Source organism: Galeopterus variegatus, unplaced genomic scaffold, assembly GCF_000696425.1.
Source record: "Galeopterus variegatus unplaced genomic scaffold, G_variegatus-3.0.2 Scaffold2349, whole genome shotgun sequence".
Taxonomy (NCBI): Eukaryota; Metazoa; Chordata; class Mammalia; order Dermoptera; family Cynocephalidae; genus Galeopterus; species Galeopterus variegatus.
In genome coordinates this window covers 225,873-244,743 of record NW_007728460.1, presented here as the reverse complement: position 1 = coordinate 244,743, position 18,871 = coordinate 225,873, and the positions used below count along the sequence as shown (strand labels likewise).

The window sequence follows — 18,871 nt, the reverse complement described above, 5'->3', positions numbered from 1 at the left end:
TCTGGAAAGAGGGTGGGGATGCTGGAGGGGAGATAAATGGTCTGATTAGGGACATATTTTGGTGGCAGAGCTCACAGGCTTGATGGCATGAGGGAGAGAAAGGAATTCAGGGTGAGTCCTGGATGGGTGGATGGTGGCACCATCACACGGGTGACACCCGGTGTGCTGTGGAGAAATTGGAAGGATCTGGTTTGTTTGCACACCGCTCTATTTAAGAAAGGAAATGAACATCAAAATACCACAGCCAAATATCCCTATTATTAATAATTCCCTGTCTTTTTCTCCTCCTCCACATTTTACCTTAGAAATTCTTCAAGTTTTGATCCTTAATCCCATTATCACTACTTTCTTGTTCTCAGAAATCTGGGACTCTCTTAAAATGATTCCCAAATGTGACTGTCATCCCGTTTCTATCCTGAGCTTTACACTCAAATTTTCAGCCTCTTGCTGGACACTCCCATTGCTCCCCCGATGTCTCATACCCAATTTGTAGCAGGATCTTTCCTCTTCTTTCTCAAACCCATTCCTCCTGAACTAACTACCTCAGCCATCCAGATTAGACAGTTCAGAATGCTCTGATCTCTCTCTTCATTCCTCATCTCACATGTCCAAATAGTTATCAAATATGCTGTTTCAGCTTTGCCAGAATATCTCACATGGGCCCACTCTTCATGCTGGAAGACACGGCCCTGCTGAGGCCCTCATCCTCACACTCCTGGGTAAGGCTGGGCCTCCACTGCTAACCTTTCCACTGCGGGCTCCACATTGCTGCATCTGATAGCTCTGAAACCAGGTTCTGGCCATGCCTCTGCTCTAAAGTAGTCATCAGCTCCTGACCTCCTTCAGAGTAAGGCAACATACCATAGCACTGTAGCCAGAGACCAGATCCTCTGGGCTTGGGCATCTGCCCACCTTTCTTCCCACACCTCCCCTCACCAGTATATTCCCCCATGGGGTACCTAGTCTAGCCAAAAGAGACTTTGTGCTACTTTTGAAGATGCCACGAAGGACCTTCCCACGAGCATGCCTGGATGTTATTACTTCCTCAGGGTCAAGTGACCTTCTGCCCTTCTGTTCCTGTCAAAGTTCTATTCATTCTACAATGCCCAGCACTAATGCCACTGCCTCCTTGAAGAAATCCCAGATACTCTAGTTAGAACTAACCATCTCTTCCTCCACACCCCACAACACTTATCTGTATTTTCTGCCTGTATTGTAGCTGCTCCTTTTAAGGCTAACAAATATATCACCATAAACCCATATTCTCTGAAATACCATTCTATACATATTAGGTAATAAAAATGTTGAAAAAATAAGCATCCTATAATGTGGAGAATTATAAACTCATCAGTGGGGCTAAGATATATACAACTGGTCAACAAACAGATTCAATAAGTAATTAATAAAATAATTACCATGATGGATAATTCCATTTTCTAATAATGCTTGTCCCAAGTGAACACCTTCCTCAGGCCTGTGAATCTCTCCAATTTCCAACAGCCATGCCACAAATTCACTGCAACAGAAAACCAATGACAATGTTAGCCAATTTTTCCTTGAGAAGTCTATCTGTACCATGCAACCATGAAGCAACTATGAAGGCAATCTCAAGATATGAAGGAATACTTGCAGTACATTTCAGCAGATATTTTTTCACATATGTAAGGCTATGTGAGTCCACAGTGATCTAAGCTGGGCTCTATTCTAGAAAAATCCATGTCCATATATTCAGACTTCCCGAACTATACTCAGTTTTAAACTACTCAACTTGTTGAGGTCTCTAATAAACACAAAGTGGAAATTTTAGAGTAGCTTTATTTATAAGCCTACTATCCACATAAAGGCAAATCTGGAACTACAGGGAATGCAACAGATCCTAAAGACAGATAAAAGACAGAACTAGATAGAGTAATAATGAGTAGATAGAAAGAGTTCAACGGTCTTTAACATGGCTCTCCAGGCACAGAGAACCAAGGGGTTTGAAAATCCAGGAGGGAAAACCTAAATAAAACGGCATACTCTATGTGGTAGGCTAAATTCTAAAGAAATCCTCTTACTGACCTCCCACCCCCACCAAGAATCTTACCCCTTGGTTTTTCAATACTAATCTAGTTGCTGCTGCAAAGGGATTCTGCACATGTAATTAAAATCCCAGGTCAGTTGACTTTAAAATACGAGAATTATCTGAATGGGTCTGACCCAATCAGTTGAACCCTTTGAAGCAGAACTTTCTCAGGCTGGTGGCACAAGAGGAAGTCAGAGAAACTGAAAGCATGCGACGGATTCAGTGCACCACTGCTGGCTTTGAAGGTGGAGGGGCTCATACCAAGGAATGTGGCTCAGAGCAGCCCCGGGTGACAGTCGACAGGGAAAGAGGGACCTCATTCCCTGCAACCGCAAGGAGCTGAATTCTGCCAACAACTGAATGTGCTTGGAGGTGAACTTTTTCCCAGAACCTCCAAGTAAGAGCACAGTCTGGCCAACACCTTGATTTTGGCCTGGTGAGACCCTAAGCAGAGAACCCAGTTGAGCTTGCCTGGACTTCTGAGTATGAGCTAATGAATGGGTGTTGTTTTAAGCTGCTAAGTATGTGGCTGTTTGCCACACAGCAACAGAAAATCTATACACACCAAAACACATAGAAGAGTTTTGCTACATTCTTTTGAAATTTTAAAATGACTTGGTGAATTCATTATTATATCTGGACTGTCACCCATAAGGAATACTCCAGCACAGAACCATCCATCAGAACTGTCTGCCACACACATTTGCTGTGGCTGTGAAGCGCCACAGAAGATTAGAGTTCACATCTTTCACCATTGCAGGGACAGCCAAAGGTATCCTAGATAGTAAGTGCGATGTTTTGTATCACTTAGGAGAGCCTCAGCTATGTAGTGGGGCTTTTCTTAAGTCACATGGTATCATTAAGAGAACACTAAATACAGAGACATTTTACAAATTAAAAAAATGTTAGTATGCTCATGTTTTAAAAATCTAATATTTAAACTTTTACACAAACTAATGAATTTGTTTTAGGCTGGTTTTCTTTTTTCTGATCAGAGAAACACTGCGGAAAGCATCAGGAAATTACTTTTCCATTTATTTCAAAACCAAAAGCAACAATAATGACTGAAGTCAAATAATCAAGGAATGTGAAATTCTAAAACTGAATGATCTAGTCTAAAAAATACACTTTAAGGTAAAAAAGCTGTTAAAATGCTTTTTATTCTCTTATTAAATCAGAACCATCCAAAAGAAAGAAAATAAGAAAAGGTGAAATAAAGTATAGACGTTAAGATCATGTACTTTGCAACAAGACAACCTTGATTCAAATCTTGTTTCTGCTTCCACTAGCTGTGTGACTTCAAGTTAGTAAATTTAGTTCTCTAACCCTCAGTTTTTTCATCAATAACATAGAGATAATAAGAATATCAATGTCATAGTGCTGTCAGAGGATTAAATGAGACAATGTATGTCAGGAAGTCAGCACAGTGCCTGGCACATAGTGAGTGTTCATTGAACTTTGATGGTTAGCAAGTGGGTCGAGATGGCTGATATGTAGCTAAGGAATAATTTGCAATGCTGATGTCACCAGATTCCTAAAAAGGTCAAATTAAAATGAAAGAAAGCCAATTTAAATATTGCTACAAATTGAGAGTATTTTTTTAAGTGGAGGAGGGGGTAGGAAAAGAAGCTAATGAGTGGCTTTATCATGGGACCTACTCAAGTAACAAGAAAATTCCATCAGCCCTCTGCTAAAGGATCAAGATCCACTCAGAAACTATCTCAAACTTAGAAAAGAAGCTAATGAGTGGCTTTATCATGGGACCTACTCAAGTAACAAGAAAATTCCATCAGTCCTCTGCTAAAGGATCAAGATCCACTCAGAAACTATCTCAAACTTAGGCTGTAAAGCAGCGGTATAGTGTGCTGTTATAGAAAATGCCACAATAAACACAGCTAATATTTACTGCATCTCTCCATTGCGTCAGTGCTCTGGGAAATGCTTTACATATCATCACAACTAACTAGCACTACAACCATATGAGGCAGCGTGGGTAAACGGTTAGCAATACCCTTTCCGTATGAAGGGCAAATGTGATGCTAGGTTAACTTTCTAGCTCTGTTCTCCTAAATACCTAATTAAAGCTGAATGTCAGCTGTGATACTAGGCAGCATTGCTCATAGTAAAAGTGACCCCTGATGGCTGATTTGCATACCCTTAACAACCTGGTGAGAAGCCACAGCTCAAAGTGACTCTCTTGCAAGTGGTTATGTCCTGGTGAGGACCCTGCAGGTTATGCCCATGGAGTTGCTACAAGGGATACTGTCCTCTTGTTTCACAGGGCTTCCATGCCAAGGTGAGCTCACATCTGCTCTTTTCCTTGCACAAGACCTGTCACCTGGGGAGCCACTGACAACAGCATAGCTCAGCTGGCAGCTATGTGGCCTGCTATGAGGACCACTCCCACTAAAGAAGATAGCCTGCAGGCAGGGGGTCTCTCAGCCTACATTTTTCTGAGTTGGGGATGGGGGGAGCGGCAATGTGGCCCATGGTGATGTTGTGTGTCCCTATAGCTAGTTAAAAAGACAGACTGATGGGCACTACAGGTGAGCAGTACCATCATCTCCATGTTTCAGAAGAAAACCAAGTTAACTTTCCCAAATCACATGACTAGCTACTGGTAGCACCAGGAATTGGACAGAGATGGTCTCCCCTGACTTTCTGGATCCACTGCCAACTTTGACTTTCAGGCTCTGCTCACATGACCCGCCAAACCAGTCACCCTGTGCCCTACAGGCAAATCTGCCTGCCTGCCACACCCTGCCTGGCCCCAACCTCTGCTTCCCCCTCAGAACAGGGCATATCAGAAATTGTGGAGATCACGGATGAATGGACAGCTGTCTTCAGTTTTCTGGTCATGGTCCTGGCTCTCTGTCCATTCCCTCATCCTGCTACAGCCCAGCAAACGTCGACGTAAAAAGTATTCAAAAATGCTTAGGGGGATGTTTTTAAAAGAAAAACAAATAATTAAAGGAAAGTTAACATAGGAGATAGTGAGAATATGAAAGAAATACATGCACCCAGACTACCAACCTTACCTTCCAAGAAAGCATTTAGGGAACGTAGTCAGTTTTCTTTTTCTGTCTTTGATCAGATTTCCTTGTTTGCACATCATTTTGTAAAGTTTCTCACCCTGTTCAGAGATCATTACCCAAGTGTCTTGCTCCATTCCTAATTTTAAACCTATCAAAAACAAGAGAAAGGACACATAACTAAAAAAGTCTCTTCATTCGTTCCCTCGCACCTTCATTAAACAAGCATCTATTGCATGTCTACCATGTGCTGGCAGTTGTGGATACAGAGCTCTGTAAGTTTGGAGCCTGGTTTTCAAGAAGCTCAGGGTACTCTAGGGAGAAAGTCAAGGCAAGGTCCCCAGGGCATATAGCACCTTTGTGCAAATTGTACCCCAAAGGCATAATGGTTTAGCAAGTGGATTAAGAGCAGCCGAGCTTCATCCTCTATGGACCCTTGAGCCCCCATACCCCTGTGCAGGGTTAGATCAGCCTAAAGGACAGGGTGGTCCCAGAGACAGCCCTGGGGGAAAACTGTGATACAACAGTATATTGAGGATACCTCACCTCCATGTAAGAAATGTTAAGAAAGGTTTCACAGAAGGGCCATGTTTAAATGCACAGGTATGAATAGGTAGAGAGAGAGAGACAGAGAGAGAGAGAGAGAGAGAGAGCGAAAATATTCACAAGAGCCAACTAATGTGAAGCAACATAGAGAGAAAGGTTTCACAGAAGGGCCATGTTTAAATGCACAGGTATGAATAGGTAGAGAGAGAGAGAGACAGAGAGAGAGAGAGAGAGAGCGAAAATATTCACAAGAGCCAACTAATGTGAAGCAACATAGAGGCACGGAGCCCAGGGTTTAGGTGAGCAGACAGGAGATGTGCTGGTGGGTTATGCAGGGTCATTGAAAAGCCTGCAGTTTCCACTGACTGCATTCTTTAGATATTGAGGAAATATGTAAGTGTCTTAACCACCAGGAGGAAAAAGGCAGGGTGGTGCAGGAAAGAAAGTTATGTTGCTTTGGAAACAAAGCTCAGAAGATAACGTGGGAGCAAACTGAAGAGAGAAGGTTTGAAAAGAGGGAGACCACTAGGAGGAAACAGCAAATGCTCAAGCTCCTGCACGCAAGTAGGGGCCACAGGACAAAGAGGATGAAGTTGAGAAATAGCTAGAAGGTGGTATTGATAGGACACAGCAACTGGTTAATCACAGGCATGAAGGAAAGAGAAGAAATCAGGATGCATTCCAGGCTTTTGATGAGAGTAATTGAAGGGAGGTAGGGAGGCATGTTAGGCAAATGCGTCTACATAACACCAAGTCCAGTCAGTACTGAGATGTTGAGTTGGGACATTCAAGTAGAGTCCAGGGGTCAGTTGAATACACGAGAATGGAGCTCAGGAGAGAGGATAAGACAGGATATAAAGACTGAGAAACTGGCAGTGTAGATGTGAAAGTTAATCTGGTGGGTCTAGATAACCCAAGTAAAGAGCCAGTTGAATACACGAGAATGGAGCTCAGGAGAGAGGATAAGACAGGATATAAAGACTGAGAAAATGGCAGTGTAGATGTGAAAGTTAATCTGGTGGGTCTAGATAACCCAAGTAAAGAGCCGAGGAAGCTGGCCCCAAAGGAGAAATCCTGGGAACACCAGCACTTAAGCAGTAGCTGCAACTGAGGAAGAACTGTTGCAGAAGATGAAGAGCTTGGATACTTAAATTAATAATACTTGAATTATTTTTAGTCTTCTAGCTGCAAAATTTCTTATTAAAATTTTATTTTTCACAATGTAGGAGCCATTAACATTTGTCAGTAATAGTGAATAAACTCTTAAGAATAAAGAATAGAGCCTGATAAAAATAAACATCATAAAGTTTTGTAAAATGTTTTTTTCTTTCTGTTTTTTCTTTTGTTTGTTTGTTTTGCTTTCAAATTTTTGTTTGGAGTGGTACTAGATGCATAGCCATTCTGAAACAATAAAGGTTCAACTTGATGAAAAATTAGATTCACCTTTTAAGTTACTTGCTTTGCTGTTTGAATTGATGGCTAGATTCAAGAAAACTTAAAAGTCATTTATGCATTCACAACCTTTGTTTTAAAAATTTCTATCTGGTTCTTCATCTAAGATCAGTCAGAGGAGTAAGTACTTGAAAATGCTTTGGAAATTCTTATGCAAATGTGTACTATGAATATTTTAATTAAAGTAAAAACTTTGTATATTCTTCAGGAGAAAACATTTGAAGATGAAAGAAAGGGCTCTTTGTGTTCCAAAGTTTCATTACCAATGAGGTGTTTTATTCCTGGATCTCAGGGAAAAGTAATCAGTAATGTGCTCTTAACAATTAAGAAATCAATTGGTAAAGAAACTAGTAGAAAGACAAGCATTTCTATTTCCAAGCTGAATTACAGAAATATGCTTATTATAAATAAACTTCACACAACTGAATATTGCCAGAACCAAATACCTTTGCAAATCTTTAAAAGCATGAAGCGAATTTGAGCTAGACTTCTTCATGTGAACAAGCAACTTACTAGGTTATATTGCATTATATTCAATGACATTCTAACAATTTTAAAAACTTAATATATATCCAAAGTGCCTTAATCTATAAATTAGAAACCTAACATAGTTGGCATAGGAATTTTCGGTGTATTCTTAAATATATAGAGAACAACTGTTGGAGTTCCTACAACACTGCATTATATTATTGCAGCTTGTCTCTTAAAGGAAAACTTTGTGAGGATGCTTTAGAAATGGGCAAGAACAAAGTGCAAGGAAAGTTGAACAAATGTTAAAACAACTCAAACTACTTAAAAGACATTGCCAGGCATTATATAATTATTTTTCTAACTATATAAGGTTTTTATTTTATTTAGGTAACACTTTGTAAATATTCAAAAAGTATTTTAGTACAGGCTTATATCCCGTAGTAAACCAAAATTTATATCATGTACCTTTCCACTCTCTCCTTTTTCTTATTATCTGCTCTCATGCTAAGTTAGAATCTTCACAAAGAATAATAGTGTCCAACTAAGACACCCACCTTTTCGCCGTTCTCTTTCTTTCAAAATAGCTTCAAACCATTCATGCTTCTCTTCCGGTGTTTTTGCCATACACACAAACCATTTATTCTTTGCTGTGTTGTGTATCTTCCATCCATTAACAACAATGTGTCCACTGCTATGGAAATCAGCTGGAAATTAATGTGTAAAAGTGAATTAACAAAATGTAAAATACAATATCATACCAACTTGATCATTCTATTCATAAAAGTTCCAAAACCACTGAATTCTTCAAAATAACTTTGCTTTATACACGTACATTGAAAAAAATAAAAATAAAAAAATTAAAGAAATGTTTATATATTGGATGCAGTCAGTGCTCAATACTGGAACATTTCTAATTCACAATATTAATACATTTCATGAAATTAAACACCACAAACTAACATTCATTTTCTCTATGTCCAAAAATATTGTTGAAGTTCCTAAAGCAATAAAAGAATAACACTTAAGGAATTTTATCCTCAGTAATCAAAGATTCAAAGTGTCAGATTCATTTTGTCTGTCTAATATTCCTTTGAAAAATATTCTAGATTTCAGAGACAGTCTATTACCCCACAGAACAATTCTCTATTATTTATTGAACTGCACAATAAGAACAAGTCAATGAAACACACTAACAGTGTATTTATCTAAGCTACAATAAATGGAAATGTACAAATGCCAAACCATTATCATTGCACACGGCTGAAACATAACACTTCATTCCATATAATTAGCATGGATAGAAACTCACAAAAAATTTTCTTTGAGAATTAATTCACATTTAATTGACTTTTTTGATACCTGACCATAATTTTGGCTAAAGTATCATGATGGATTTGAAGATGTCAACAGCAAACCCTCTGTGACAGCTTTCTGCCTACCAGCAGGTAGAGAATAGTGACGTCATTTGTAATCAACGTTTACTGGCATGACAGTCTCTGCAAAGCAAAGAACCCAAGATGGAAAAACATATGACAGAGGCCTGAATCAGCATCTGCACCAACTAAAGTGACGCTTTTCATTTGTCTCCCCTGAAAGTTATGAAGCACTAACAGCCCGTACAGGAGATAAGCCACAATACAGTTAAAGGTGGTTTAGAGAATGACTTCGTGGCACTTTACCTATTTTGTTTTTCTTTTCCCTCAAATGATTTATTTTATTTAGAAAGTTTTAAGTAGAAGCAAATGTGCTTGGCACACATTCTTCCATAATCTGGTTCCCACAGCCTTTTTCACTTACTCCCAAATCACCACACGTTAACTGTGGTCAGACTTATAGTCTCCAAAATGCATTATCAAATGATTCTGTATAGTTGTGGGGTCTTGAAAACTTCCAGGTTACATCTGAGCCAGAATAGAATTATATTAGACAGTAGTCAATATTTTATGTATGTGCCATAATACCATGAATAATCAATAACGACTTCAGATAATACAGAGATTCAAACTGGCAAAGGATTTTCCCTCCAAAAGGAAATTACAATCCATTTTTAAGAGGAATTTTTGTACTTTTCTTCTTACTCTTACAAATTTAATCACTGTTTGCATCCTCATAATTCAAAAGTAGCAAACCTCATAATTCATGTCAGATAAGTATTAATGGGCATTAGTAGGAAAATAGAAAGTATCACTTGATAATTACACTACAATCCCTTCTTAATATCTATAAATACAACCAACTGACACATAATGATAAATTGGTGTTAAAAAAAATTCAAAAGATTTCAAATTGTACATGTCTACTATTCCTCCTGCCCCAACTTGTCACCGTACAAGGCCAGTATCACAAACAAGCACAAGCTTTTCAGACTTTCTCTCCTCTCAACTGAGACCGCGGTTAGCTAAGTGAATCTTGCACTGCACTTTAAAAGAGCCCACATTCCCGTAAGTGTTATTACCCCTTTAGCCATAACTCTAGATAAAGAAAACCACAATAGACACATGCAGCTTACCGTAACAAACACTGGACTTTCAAATGAGCACAATGCATTCCTCCCACAGAGCACAGAGGAACACAAGTTCATGTGCCAAAATCATCAGGGTGATGCTCTTGACCCTGCACAGGTGTGTTCCCTGGAGCAGCCACCTCTATTACCTGGGTCATCCTTCCTTCCCTTCCTGGATTACTTGAGTCTGGTCACTGCCCTTGTCACACCCTGCTGGCTCTTCCTTAAATATTTTTCATCAGCCACGTCTTAGCTCAAAAGCCTTTGGTGTCTTGCCACTGAGTCAAGTTAAAACATGCAGACCTTGCTTTAGAGATTCTTCTTCAACTGATCCCACTCTAACTAATGCCATTTTCCACTGTGTTCTACTACTGTGTTCCCAACCCTCTTTTGTCTACTGCTTTTCTGACTGTCCTATGAATACTTATGCATCACCCAGGTGGAGACCATGGTTCTCATCAAGCTACCCAACTCTTCTCTCTGCCTCGTGAACTTTTACTTTTCTTTAAAGTGTACCCTTTTCTTCCCTGAAGCCTTACCTGACCACTCCAGCCTGTACATTCAAACTTCCTTTGGAAATCATACAATTAAACTCAGAACCAGACAAGTGAGCATGTGATTGACTGTTTCAATGTACACAAACCAAGATCATTAGTTGACTGTAAAATCTATTATCTCAAATCACAGGTTAATTGTTACACTAATATAATATTTTGAAAGAACAGCTTGTGTCATATAACTTTCTGAAATATGTTCCTTTTTAAAGTTTACAGGTTAGCTAATTTCTATCATACCAATTTTAAAAAATTGTAAGTAATTTTAAACATATATACACACATGTACATGTATACACAAGGGTATTTCAAAAAACTTATGGAAGGATTTATATTATCTTTTAATTCTATTTTTCCACAAATTTTTTGAAGTAACTGTGTATGTATATACACATACATACACACATATATACATATCTTTAAACATACAACAGGCCTCAAAATGTAGTATATACATACTTCATAATGATATCATAATTACCAAATGTTATACAAAATAAGCAATTGCTTCTCATTTATTTCAAAAGATCTAGTGACATATAAATAACTCCATAATTTCAATCATAGCACATTGTTTGATATTTTCATTCTTCAAAATAAGAATTAAACTTCTCCATAAACAGCACCCTCACTAAGATCGTGGTAAAGTCCAACAGTGTTTTGTCCTTAGTAGAAATTTTTTTAAAAAACTTTTTTAAGGAAAGAATAAATAACTTATTAAATGGCAAACAGGAATTTGCAAGCTTCAATGGATCTAAAGTATTAATTAAAGAAAGTGTCAAAAAAAGAATGGAATTATAATTGCCATTCATTAAATGTGTACTATCCAAGTTCAACAGTCTCTGCTCACTGATTTCTTCCAAAAACAGAAAAATCCAAGGGGCAGACCTAGACAAGTCACTAATTACTTTGAAACTATACAACTTGCAAATTCCTTACTCTTAATTCAGCACAGCTTCATTTAATGAGATGGGGTTTTTCCAAAACTGATACACTATAAATCACAGTGGACATGCTAGTATTCTTTCAATAAATTTGCATTTTATTAAGATGAACAATAACCAAGTATTGTACACTTGAGCTAGGAAACAGAAGAAATTGCCAGAATATATTATTCAAAACATCAAGAAACTGATACCCAAATAATGTATTCAATCCTTGTCCTGGTGAACAACGTGAGCGTATCAATTTCTAATGGAGATTTTTAAAATTACAATTTACTCACAGAATGAATATTTAATGTTGAGTAACATAACATCAAGAAACTGATACCCAAATAATGTATTCAATCCTTGTCCTGGTGAACAACGTGAGCATATCAATTTCTAATGGAGATTTTTAAAATTACAATTTACTCACAGAATGAATATTTAATGTTGAGTAACATTTTTTTTTGGAATAAATTTTTGATTTTATCAAATAATAGAAGAAAATTTTCTGACATCCAAAATAGCATATGACATTATCTATGGCAGAAAAAAAAAAGTTCTAATTGATTTTTCCTTTCAAAACTCTAATAGGTAACTCACCTCTTGAGCTTTTTCAATTTCCAGATACCCATCCACTCCCTTAAATTAATAACATATTGAAGGATTAAGTGTATCAGAAAATAACCATTATGTCCTTTGTACTTGTTTCAACATTGCAAAGTTATTGTTACTTTTAATTAAGAATGTATGCAGTCCAACTTATGCAACAATACTACAGTTATTAACGTAACTATGGTTTCCCTATTTGATTGACTATTATGCAAAAATTAAAATCTATGTTTAGCTGATGATAAAACATTAAGATAAAGATGGCTACCAATTAATGCTTTATGTAAATGAAAAAAGATGCAGAGTCATAGATTTCATATTTTTAAGCATTTTTAAAATCTATGCATAAAAAGAAAACTTGAAATTAAAAAAAAAAGCCACTTCTTTTATTTGTCTCTGGATGACAGGATTATCTAGTATTTTTCATCTTTATATTTTTCTGCAATTTCCAAATTTTCTTTACTAAGAAAAATTTAATTTTATAAAGACAATGTACTCAATAACTCAAGATGGTTTCAAATACTTATATTTACAAATACAGCTGAATTTTTTCTTTAAAAGATCTTTACTTTTAAAGAACACCTTAAAAATAAAAAAATTTCCATCTTTTCCAATTCAGTTTTGACTATTGCATTGAAATCTATGGTTTGCCCAACACTGAACTACAGATCACATTTTCTAAAGGTCCACATCCTCGCCTTCTCTGTCCAGCCACACAAACTAGTTCTTAAGAGAGATCACTAATAATCTGGTGTTACTTTTTAAATGGCTTTCCAAGCATGCACCATGAAAATTAATTCTAGGAAATTCAATACATTTCCAACTACTGCTGGATATTTTTCTATAGCATCATGATCAAACTAATATCCCCAGAAAGAATCTTCAAAGAGGAATTAAATTAGATTCACTGAAAGGAGAGTTGAAATCTTAAGAGAACACTCAAATGGAAATTTTTGCCACAAACCCAATAGTTAACATCTTTCAATACAGGAAATAATGAATAACATGAATAGATTTAAATAAATATACACATTTTGCACTTCTGTATGTCATACCATCATTTAGTTAAATTTTTTCTGTACTAAGATATAATTATGAAATAATCCAAGTCATTAAACATTATAAATATAATTTTAATCACATTTATTTCTCAAAAGATTGGAGATATTTTCATGTTCACTGAAAGCTTTAGTTTCATTCCACACGCAGTTATTTCTTCTTCAAGTTTTAAGCTATATCAATGCAATTAGTTATGAGATAGAGCTTCTTGATTAAACAAGGAAAGCATTTTAGTTACACCTACGGTATACAAAAATTTTCAGTACTTTTATAATTCAAGTGGAAGGAAAACTTTTCCATTCAATTTTCCATCAGAAGTTCTAAGCATGCTTAAAAATATATCTCAATTCATTTACTTTTATTATTTATATCTAAATATGGGGTAGTGGTTTGCTTCTGGTTTGGGCGATGGCAGATGAGCCTCAGAGTATTTTCCCTTCTCTCATCCAGCTTATCCAGGGTCCACGTATAGGGAGTACTTGGCATACGAAATACTAATCAGCTCTGCAGAGATTATCAGCATCACAGCTCCATTCACAGAGTATAAAGTAGGCAGGCTTAAAACCTGAGCTCATCTAAACAAAATGAAGAGACCATGATGGAAATGAAACAAGACCAAAGAAACAAGAAAGGGAGAAAGTTGATACAGCATGCAGATCATCTCTTAGAAGCAACAAGCAACCAAAATCGATCTCTGCACACTGATGCCTTATTCTTTCACTGCTCTCCACTGGTCCCTGTAGATTTAAAACCTGCACGGGGCTTCTGCTCTCCTGTATATATTTCAAAGCATGGACATGGGAACCTATCAAACTTCCCTCTAAGCCCAGCTCTGCACTAAACGGCTGGGTGAGCTTGGACGAGTTAGCTCTTAAACCTGGCCTCATTTCTATTATCTGAAATTCTAATGGGCGTATTACTTGACCTCCAAGATCCTATCCATCTTCAAAATTTCTATTTTTGAACTTTCAGGCCTGGCAGAGGATGCACACTTCCCCTAGAGACCTAGCAGATACACCCATGAGAAAATTAAATTTTCCTTGCAGGAAGTAAAGGGAAAGTATCCAATGCAGCCTAGAAATTCTCTAGGTGACCTTGTAGAAACTATTTGCAGCCAAATTGATGCAAAATGCTGCTTATTTATATTCAAGAAAAAGCAAGAAAAAAAAGCACCCCTAATTGAATAATACAAAGTGTAATGAATTTCTGCGTCTTATTACAACGAAAGCTGAGTCTTGTAAATTCATATGAAGAGGCTCCATTAGACAACTAACGTATGACAACTAAATGTCTTGCAGTGTCCCCTAATTCATACCCAAGTCTTAGGCCCCATCTTCCACAATGCCTCCCCCCCAGGAACTGAGGCCCTGAAGGTTGGAATCCTACTAGTAACCAATAGAAATTTTTCATGGGATTGAATCCAAAGACCATTTGTGTAAAAGCACTATCCAAGTCACCCCTCACGGGATTTCACTCCCTAGACATCTGACACACATACGCCGAGGACTGCATTTTATGCCCATGCCTCCAAAGGCCCTGGGCTCTTACAGCTCTTTAGTGCCCCAATTTACCATAGGCATACGAGGCAGAGTAATCATTAACAAAATTCACTGATGGTACCAATCATGGCACTCGCATCATCTGGACAAGGGGAAGGAAGTGGGAAACAAGGGCTGGAGGTTCAGTCCCTCAGGAAGAAAGGCCAGGAGCTCTGTGCCCGTGGGAAAGCATAAGAAGGGAAGAAAATAAAGTGCTGAAGCACTAGGGGAGACATGGTCCCATTAGGGTAGACAAGGCCAGCAGAAAACACAGAGAGGTGTTGATTGTGCTTTCACTAACTGACTCCCTCCCAACTCAAGTACAAAGTGGGCTTTTGCATATTCTCTTGAACATTCAGGTTAAAAAGGCACAATAGCTCTTAACATTTCAGACAGGTAACATTTCTAAATGTCACTACATAGTCTTCTTAGAAGGCATAAAATCAATTACTGCCATCATATAAAAATAATGTGTACATACTGCTATGGAAAGATAGGAGGATCCACGTGTTAGCATGGGAGTATTCGCAACTACATTACAGTCTGCAGTGCTGAAAGGGATTTGAAACAGGATACCGCTCCATGCCATCGTCTGACAGTGCCACATCTCCATGCCACCAATAGCCAAGGAGGGCCCAGTTTCAGGCACCACCCAAGTTTTGCTCATTACACGTTTTTCCCCTGACTTGCAGCAATCATGTTTCATTCTTTTAAGTACTTGACAATTTAAGATGCTAACAATGGGATGGAGAAATGGTGTACTGGTAAGCATTTGAAAATTTGTGCCCATGACAGATTATAAACATTCCTCTCCCCTCTGAAATCTCGGAATCTGGGAGGTGGGGGGAGCTGATCTGTGCCCCAATCCCATGTTTATATTGAATATTACACATTTCTCTATATGGAAATAAAAGTCATTTAGCAACAATGAACATATTTTATTTCATCTTGTCTTTTCTCCAGGAAGAACACCTTTGAACTTCTAATTAAAATCACAGGGAAAATTCAATTTACTAAGCATTCATTTTATAGACAACTCTTTTTTCTTAAATAGAAAATAAAATTTATCTTAACTTCATTTTTTTTTTTCCTTTTTGTCTTTTTTTTTTTCGTGTCCGGCAATGGATCGCAGCCCTCAGTGTCGCGCCCGCACCGGACCGGGACCAGCAACGGGATCGCAACCCTCGGTGTTGCGCCCGCACCCCGCTCAGCCAGTGAACGGGAACCGGTCTGTATGTGGGATCCGAACCCTCGGCGAGAGCGCCGCCGCACTCCCAAGCGGCACACTGTAGCAGTCGCCACCAGGCCGGCCCTATCTTAACTTCATTTTACTTAAGGTTTGTGACTAATCATAATTTCATGAATTTGTTCGCCCGCACCCCGCTCAGCCAGTGAACGGGAACCGGTCTGTATGTGGGATCCGAACCCTCGGCAAGAGCGCCGCCGCACTCCCAAGCGGCACACTGTAGAAGTCGCCACCAGGCCGGCCCTATCTTAACTTCATTTTACTTAAGGTTTGTGACTAATCATAATTTCATGAATTTGTTCGTAAAAGTCTGTACCTCCAAATCTACAGAACAAAAATTTACTACCTTTGAGTAACAAGGTACTTAAAATGAGCACTTAAAAATTAACCAAACCACCTCCCTCCATAAGTTTCCTCTCCAAACTTATGACCATTTATATTAATAATAATTGTGTGGCTAAAACAAATCTAGAATTTGCTATATTCTGCAGTGAATACATGATAGAAACAAAATATAACACATATGCTTATAAAACAGTATAACTTAAAGCAAATCAACTCATCCATGAAATACTAGCATTTTCTGTACACATACTCTATCCAGGAACTGTGAATGTCCTATGATTAATTCAGCAATTTCTCTGTATCTCTGTATGTAATGTTAGTATGTTTCAGCCAAATATAACTTTCCACTTTTACAATAGTCCTGCACTCCTTTAACTCACCCTTCTCGTCCCTTCACCAGACTGCTCTACCTAGCAAAGTATTTTCAAGCTCTAATGCATCACAGATGAATTACCCAAGTGAGATCTGTCTTCTGAGGAAGTGACTCTTGGCATTCCATTTAAATCTACTTATCACTTACCCGTGCCATCGTCCACATTCTCCACTTCCATCACCTCTGTATTGATCCGGCCACGAAAAAGGTACCGATGCCCATCTGTGGATGCCTTGCTATTCTTCAACCGTCTTAAAATGAATGAAATCACAAAGACCTTGTTACTAAAATTAACGCAAAACAATGCTAAAACAGCATATTTTAAGCAATTCTTTGGGGGAAAAGAGACTTCAATTCAATCAACAATATCAAATGGTTTTTTGGTTTGTTTTTTGTGGCTGGCTGACACAGGGATCTGAACCTGTGACCTTAATGTTATGAGGCTGCACTTTAACCAACTGAGCTAACCAGACAGCCAAAAGCTTCTGTCTTTTGGTGTTTTTACTTGTGTCCTCCTATTCATAACAGTACTCATTGCTTTATGAGATGTGACTGAGGTACTAGTTTTTTAAATAAACTGAAGCTCTGGGCTAAGGATGGCGTACAGGTGGACAGTAAGAACATACTTTCGCTCAATATAGGACATCACTGGTGCCCAGTCAAATTCTGAAAGACACTAAAGGTTGGTTATTTTAAGGTTTCATCTGAGTTTCTTTCACCTTCACTTTCCAGTAACTAGCTGGTAATTCTCATTTTTTTCAAGCCCTGGTAAAGACTGGCTTAGCACTTATAGTCCCTCTTCAAAGAAACTGACTGTGCTGGAGGTCCTCGAGCTGAGCAATATCCAGCTATAAAAAATATGTTCCCTATATTGTTTTTATGATATGATCACTGTATACTCATTGAACAAGTCTCTTAATACATTTATAATCCTTCTTAAAGGGTGTTATTTATTTTTAAAATAGTCCAAAATATTTCAAAGCTTTGTGTATGGTATGTCTAATACCAACCTTTAATCTGACAAAGTACATAACACAAAGTAAAAAATCCAGGTTTACAGATGAACATTTGTAACGATGATCAGGTAGTTATGTCTGTTTGTATTTGAATCACTATAAACTCAGGGAAGATGTTTTTAAAATATTTTTCTTTTAAACAGGAAAGATTCACGAAATGGTTCAAGGAGAATATACCTTGTCACTCAAGAGATTTCAATTGGGAAGATGTTTTTAAAATATTTTTCTTTTAAACAGGAAAGATTCACGAAATGGTTCAAGGAGATTAAAATATACCTTGTCACTCAAGAGATTTCAATTGTCATGAACTACTCAGTTTGACTCATTGACAAAAGTCTGGCTGTCACTGAAATAATTGTTAATGTATTGTGTTCTGTAGACACATCTAGCACAAGTTAAGATGTGACTGTACACTGACTGCAAGGTCCCTCTCCTCCTCTCCTTCGCAGTTAGACACCAGCCCCAGAGCAAATGGGGCGGGTACAGGGAGGTGTCTCAGGATGCTGTCACACTCCCTGGCCGCTTTCCGTAGGAAAGATCACATATTCCTGGCTTATCTGTCCTAAAGCCTCATCAAAACTTACTAGACCATCATGGCTACTAAAGAAAACTAACTGAATTGACTAATTAGTCTTTCTAGAGGGTTTGTCAGTCCCCAACTTTCACCACCCCGCATTCCCTATGTTCATTTTGAAAGCAACCTCTAAATGTACTTTATTAATAAGCCTAAATAAAATGCTACAGATTAGGTATTCAGGCCAGGTAGCTATGAATATTGTCATCAAAGGAGGCCAAATGTAAAGAAGAATGCAGCGTAGACTAATAAACAGGTAACTACATGTTCTCCCAGTTAGGAAACAGTACCATGTGTTTTGAAAAAAAGGAGTTCTCATAAGTCAGTTCGTCGTACTTAAAACCAATCACATTTTAAAGGCTTAATATCCTTCATAACAGTTTTAGTCATAGGCAACATAATCACAGATATATATAAGATTCCATCACTGGGTTCTATTTTCAAGGTATTAATTTTCTTTGTGATTCTGCTGTGAACTCTGTACGGGCTTTCTCTGGGCCTACTGAATTAATACTCAATATGAAATTCCAGTACATTCTGATCAATACTATAACACTTA

The 18,871-nt window shown here is 37.9% G+C and overlaps 1 protein-coding gene across 1 annotated transcript in view; it reads right to left on the bottom strand.

The window, feature by feature from the left end:
* PREX2 (phosphatidylinositol-3,4,5-trisphosphate-dependent Rac exchange factor 2) overlaps nt 1–18,871 on the bottom strand; it is a 164,851-nt gene that overhangs the window by 48,946 nt on the left and 97,034 nt on the right. Inside the window, exons 8-11 of the mRNA XM_008581413.1 lie at nt 16,870–16,973; nt 8,121–8,270; nt 5,104–5,248; nt 1,416–1,516 (exon numbers count right to left, since the gene is read on the bottom strand). Of these exons, the coding sequence (XP_008579635.1) occupies nt 1,416–1,516; nt 5,104–5,248; nt 8,121–8,270; nt 16,870–16,973 (500 nt within the window). The remainder of the gene's footprint in view (nt 1–1,415; nt 1,517–5,103; nt 5,249–8,120; nt 8,271–16,869; nt 16,974–18,871) is intronic.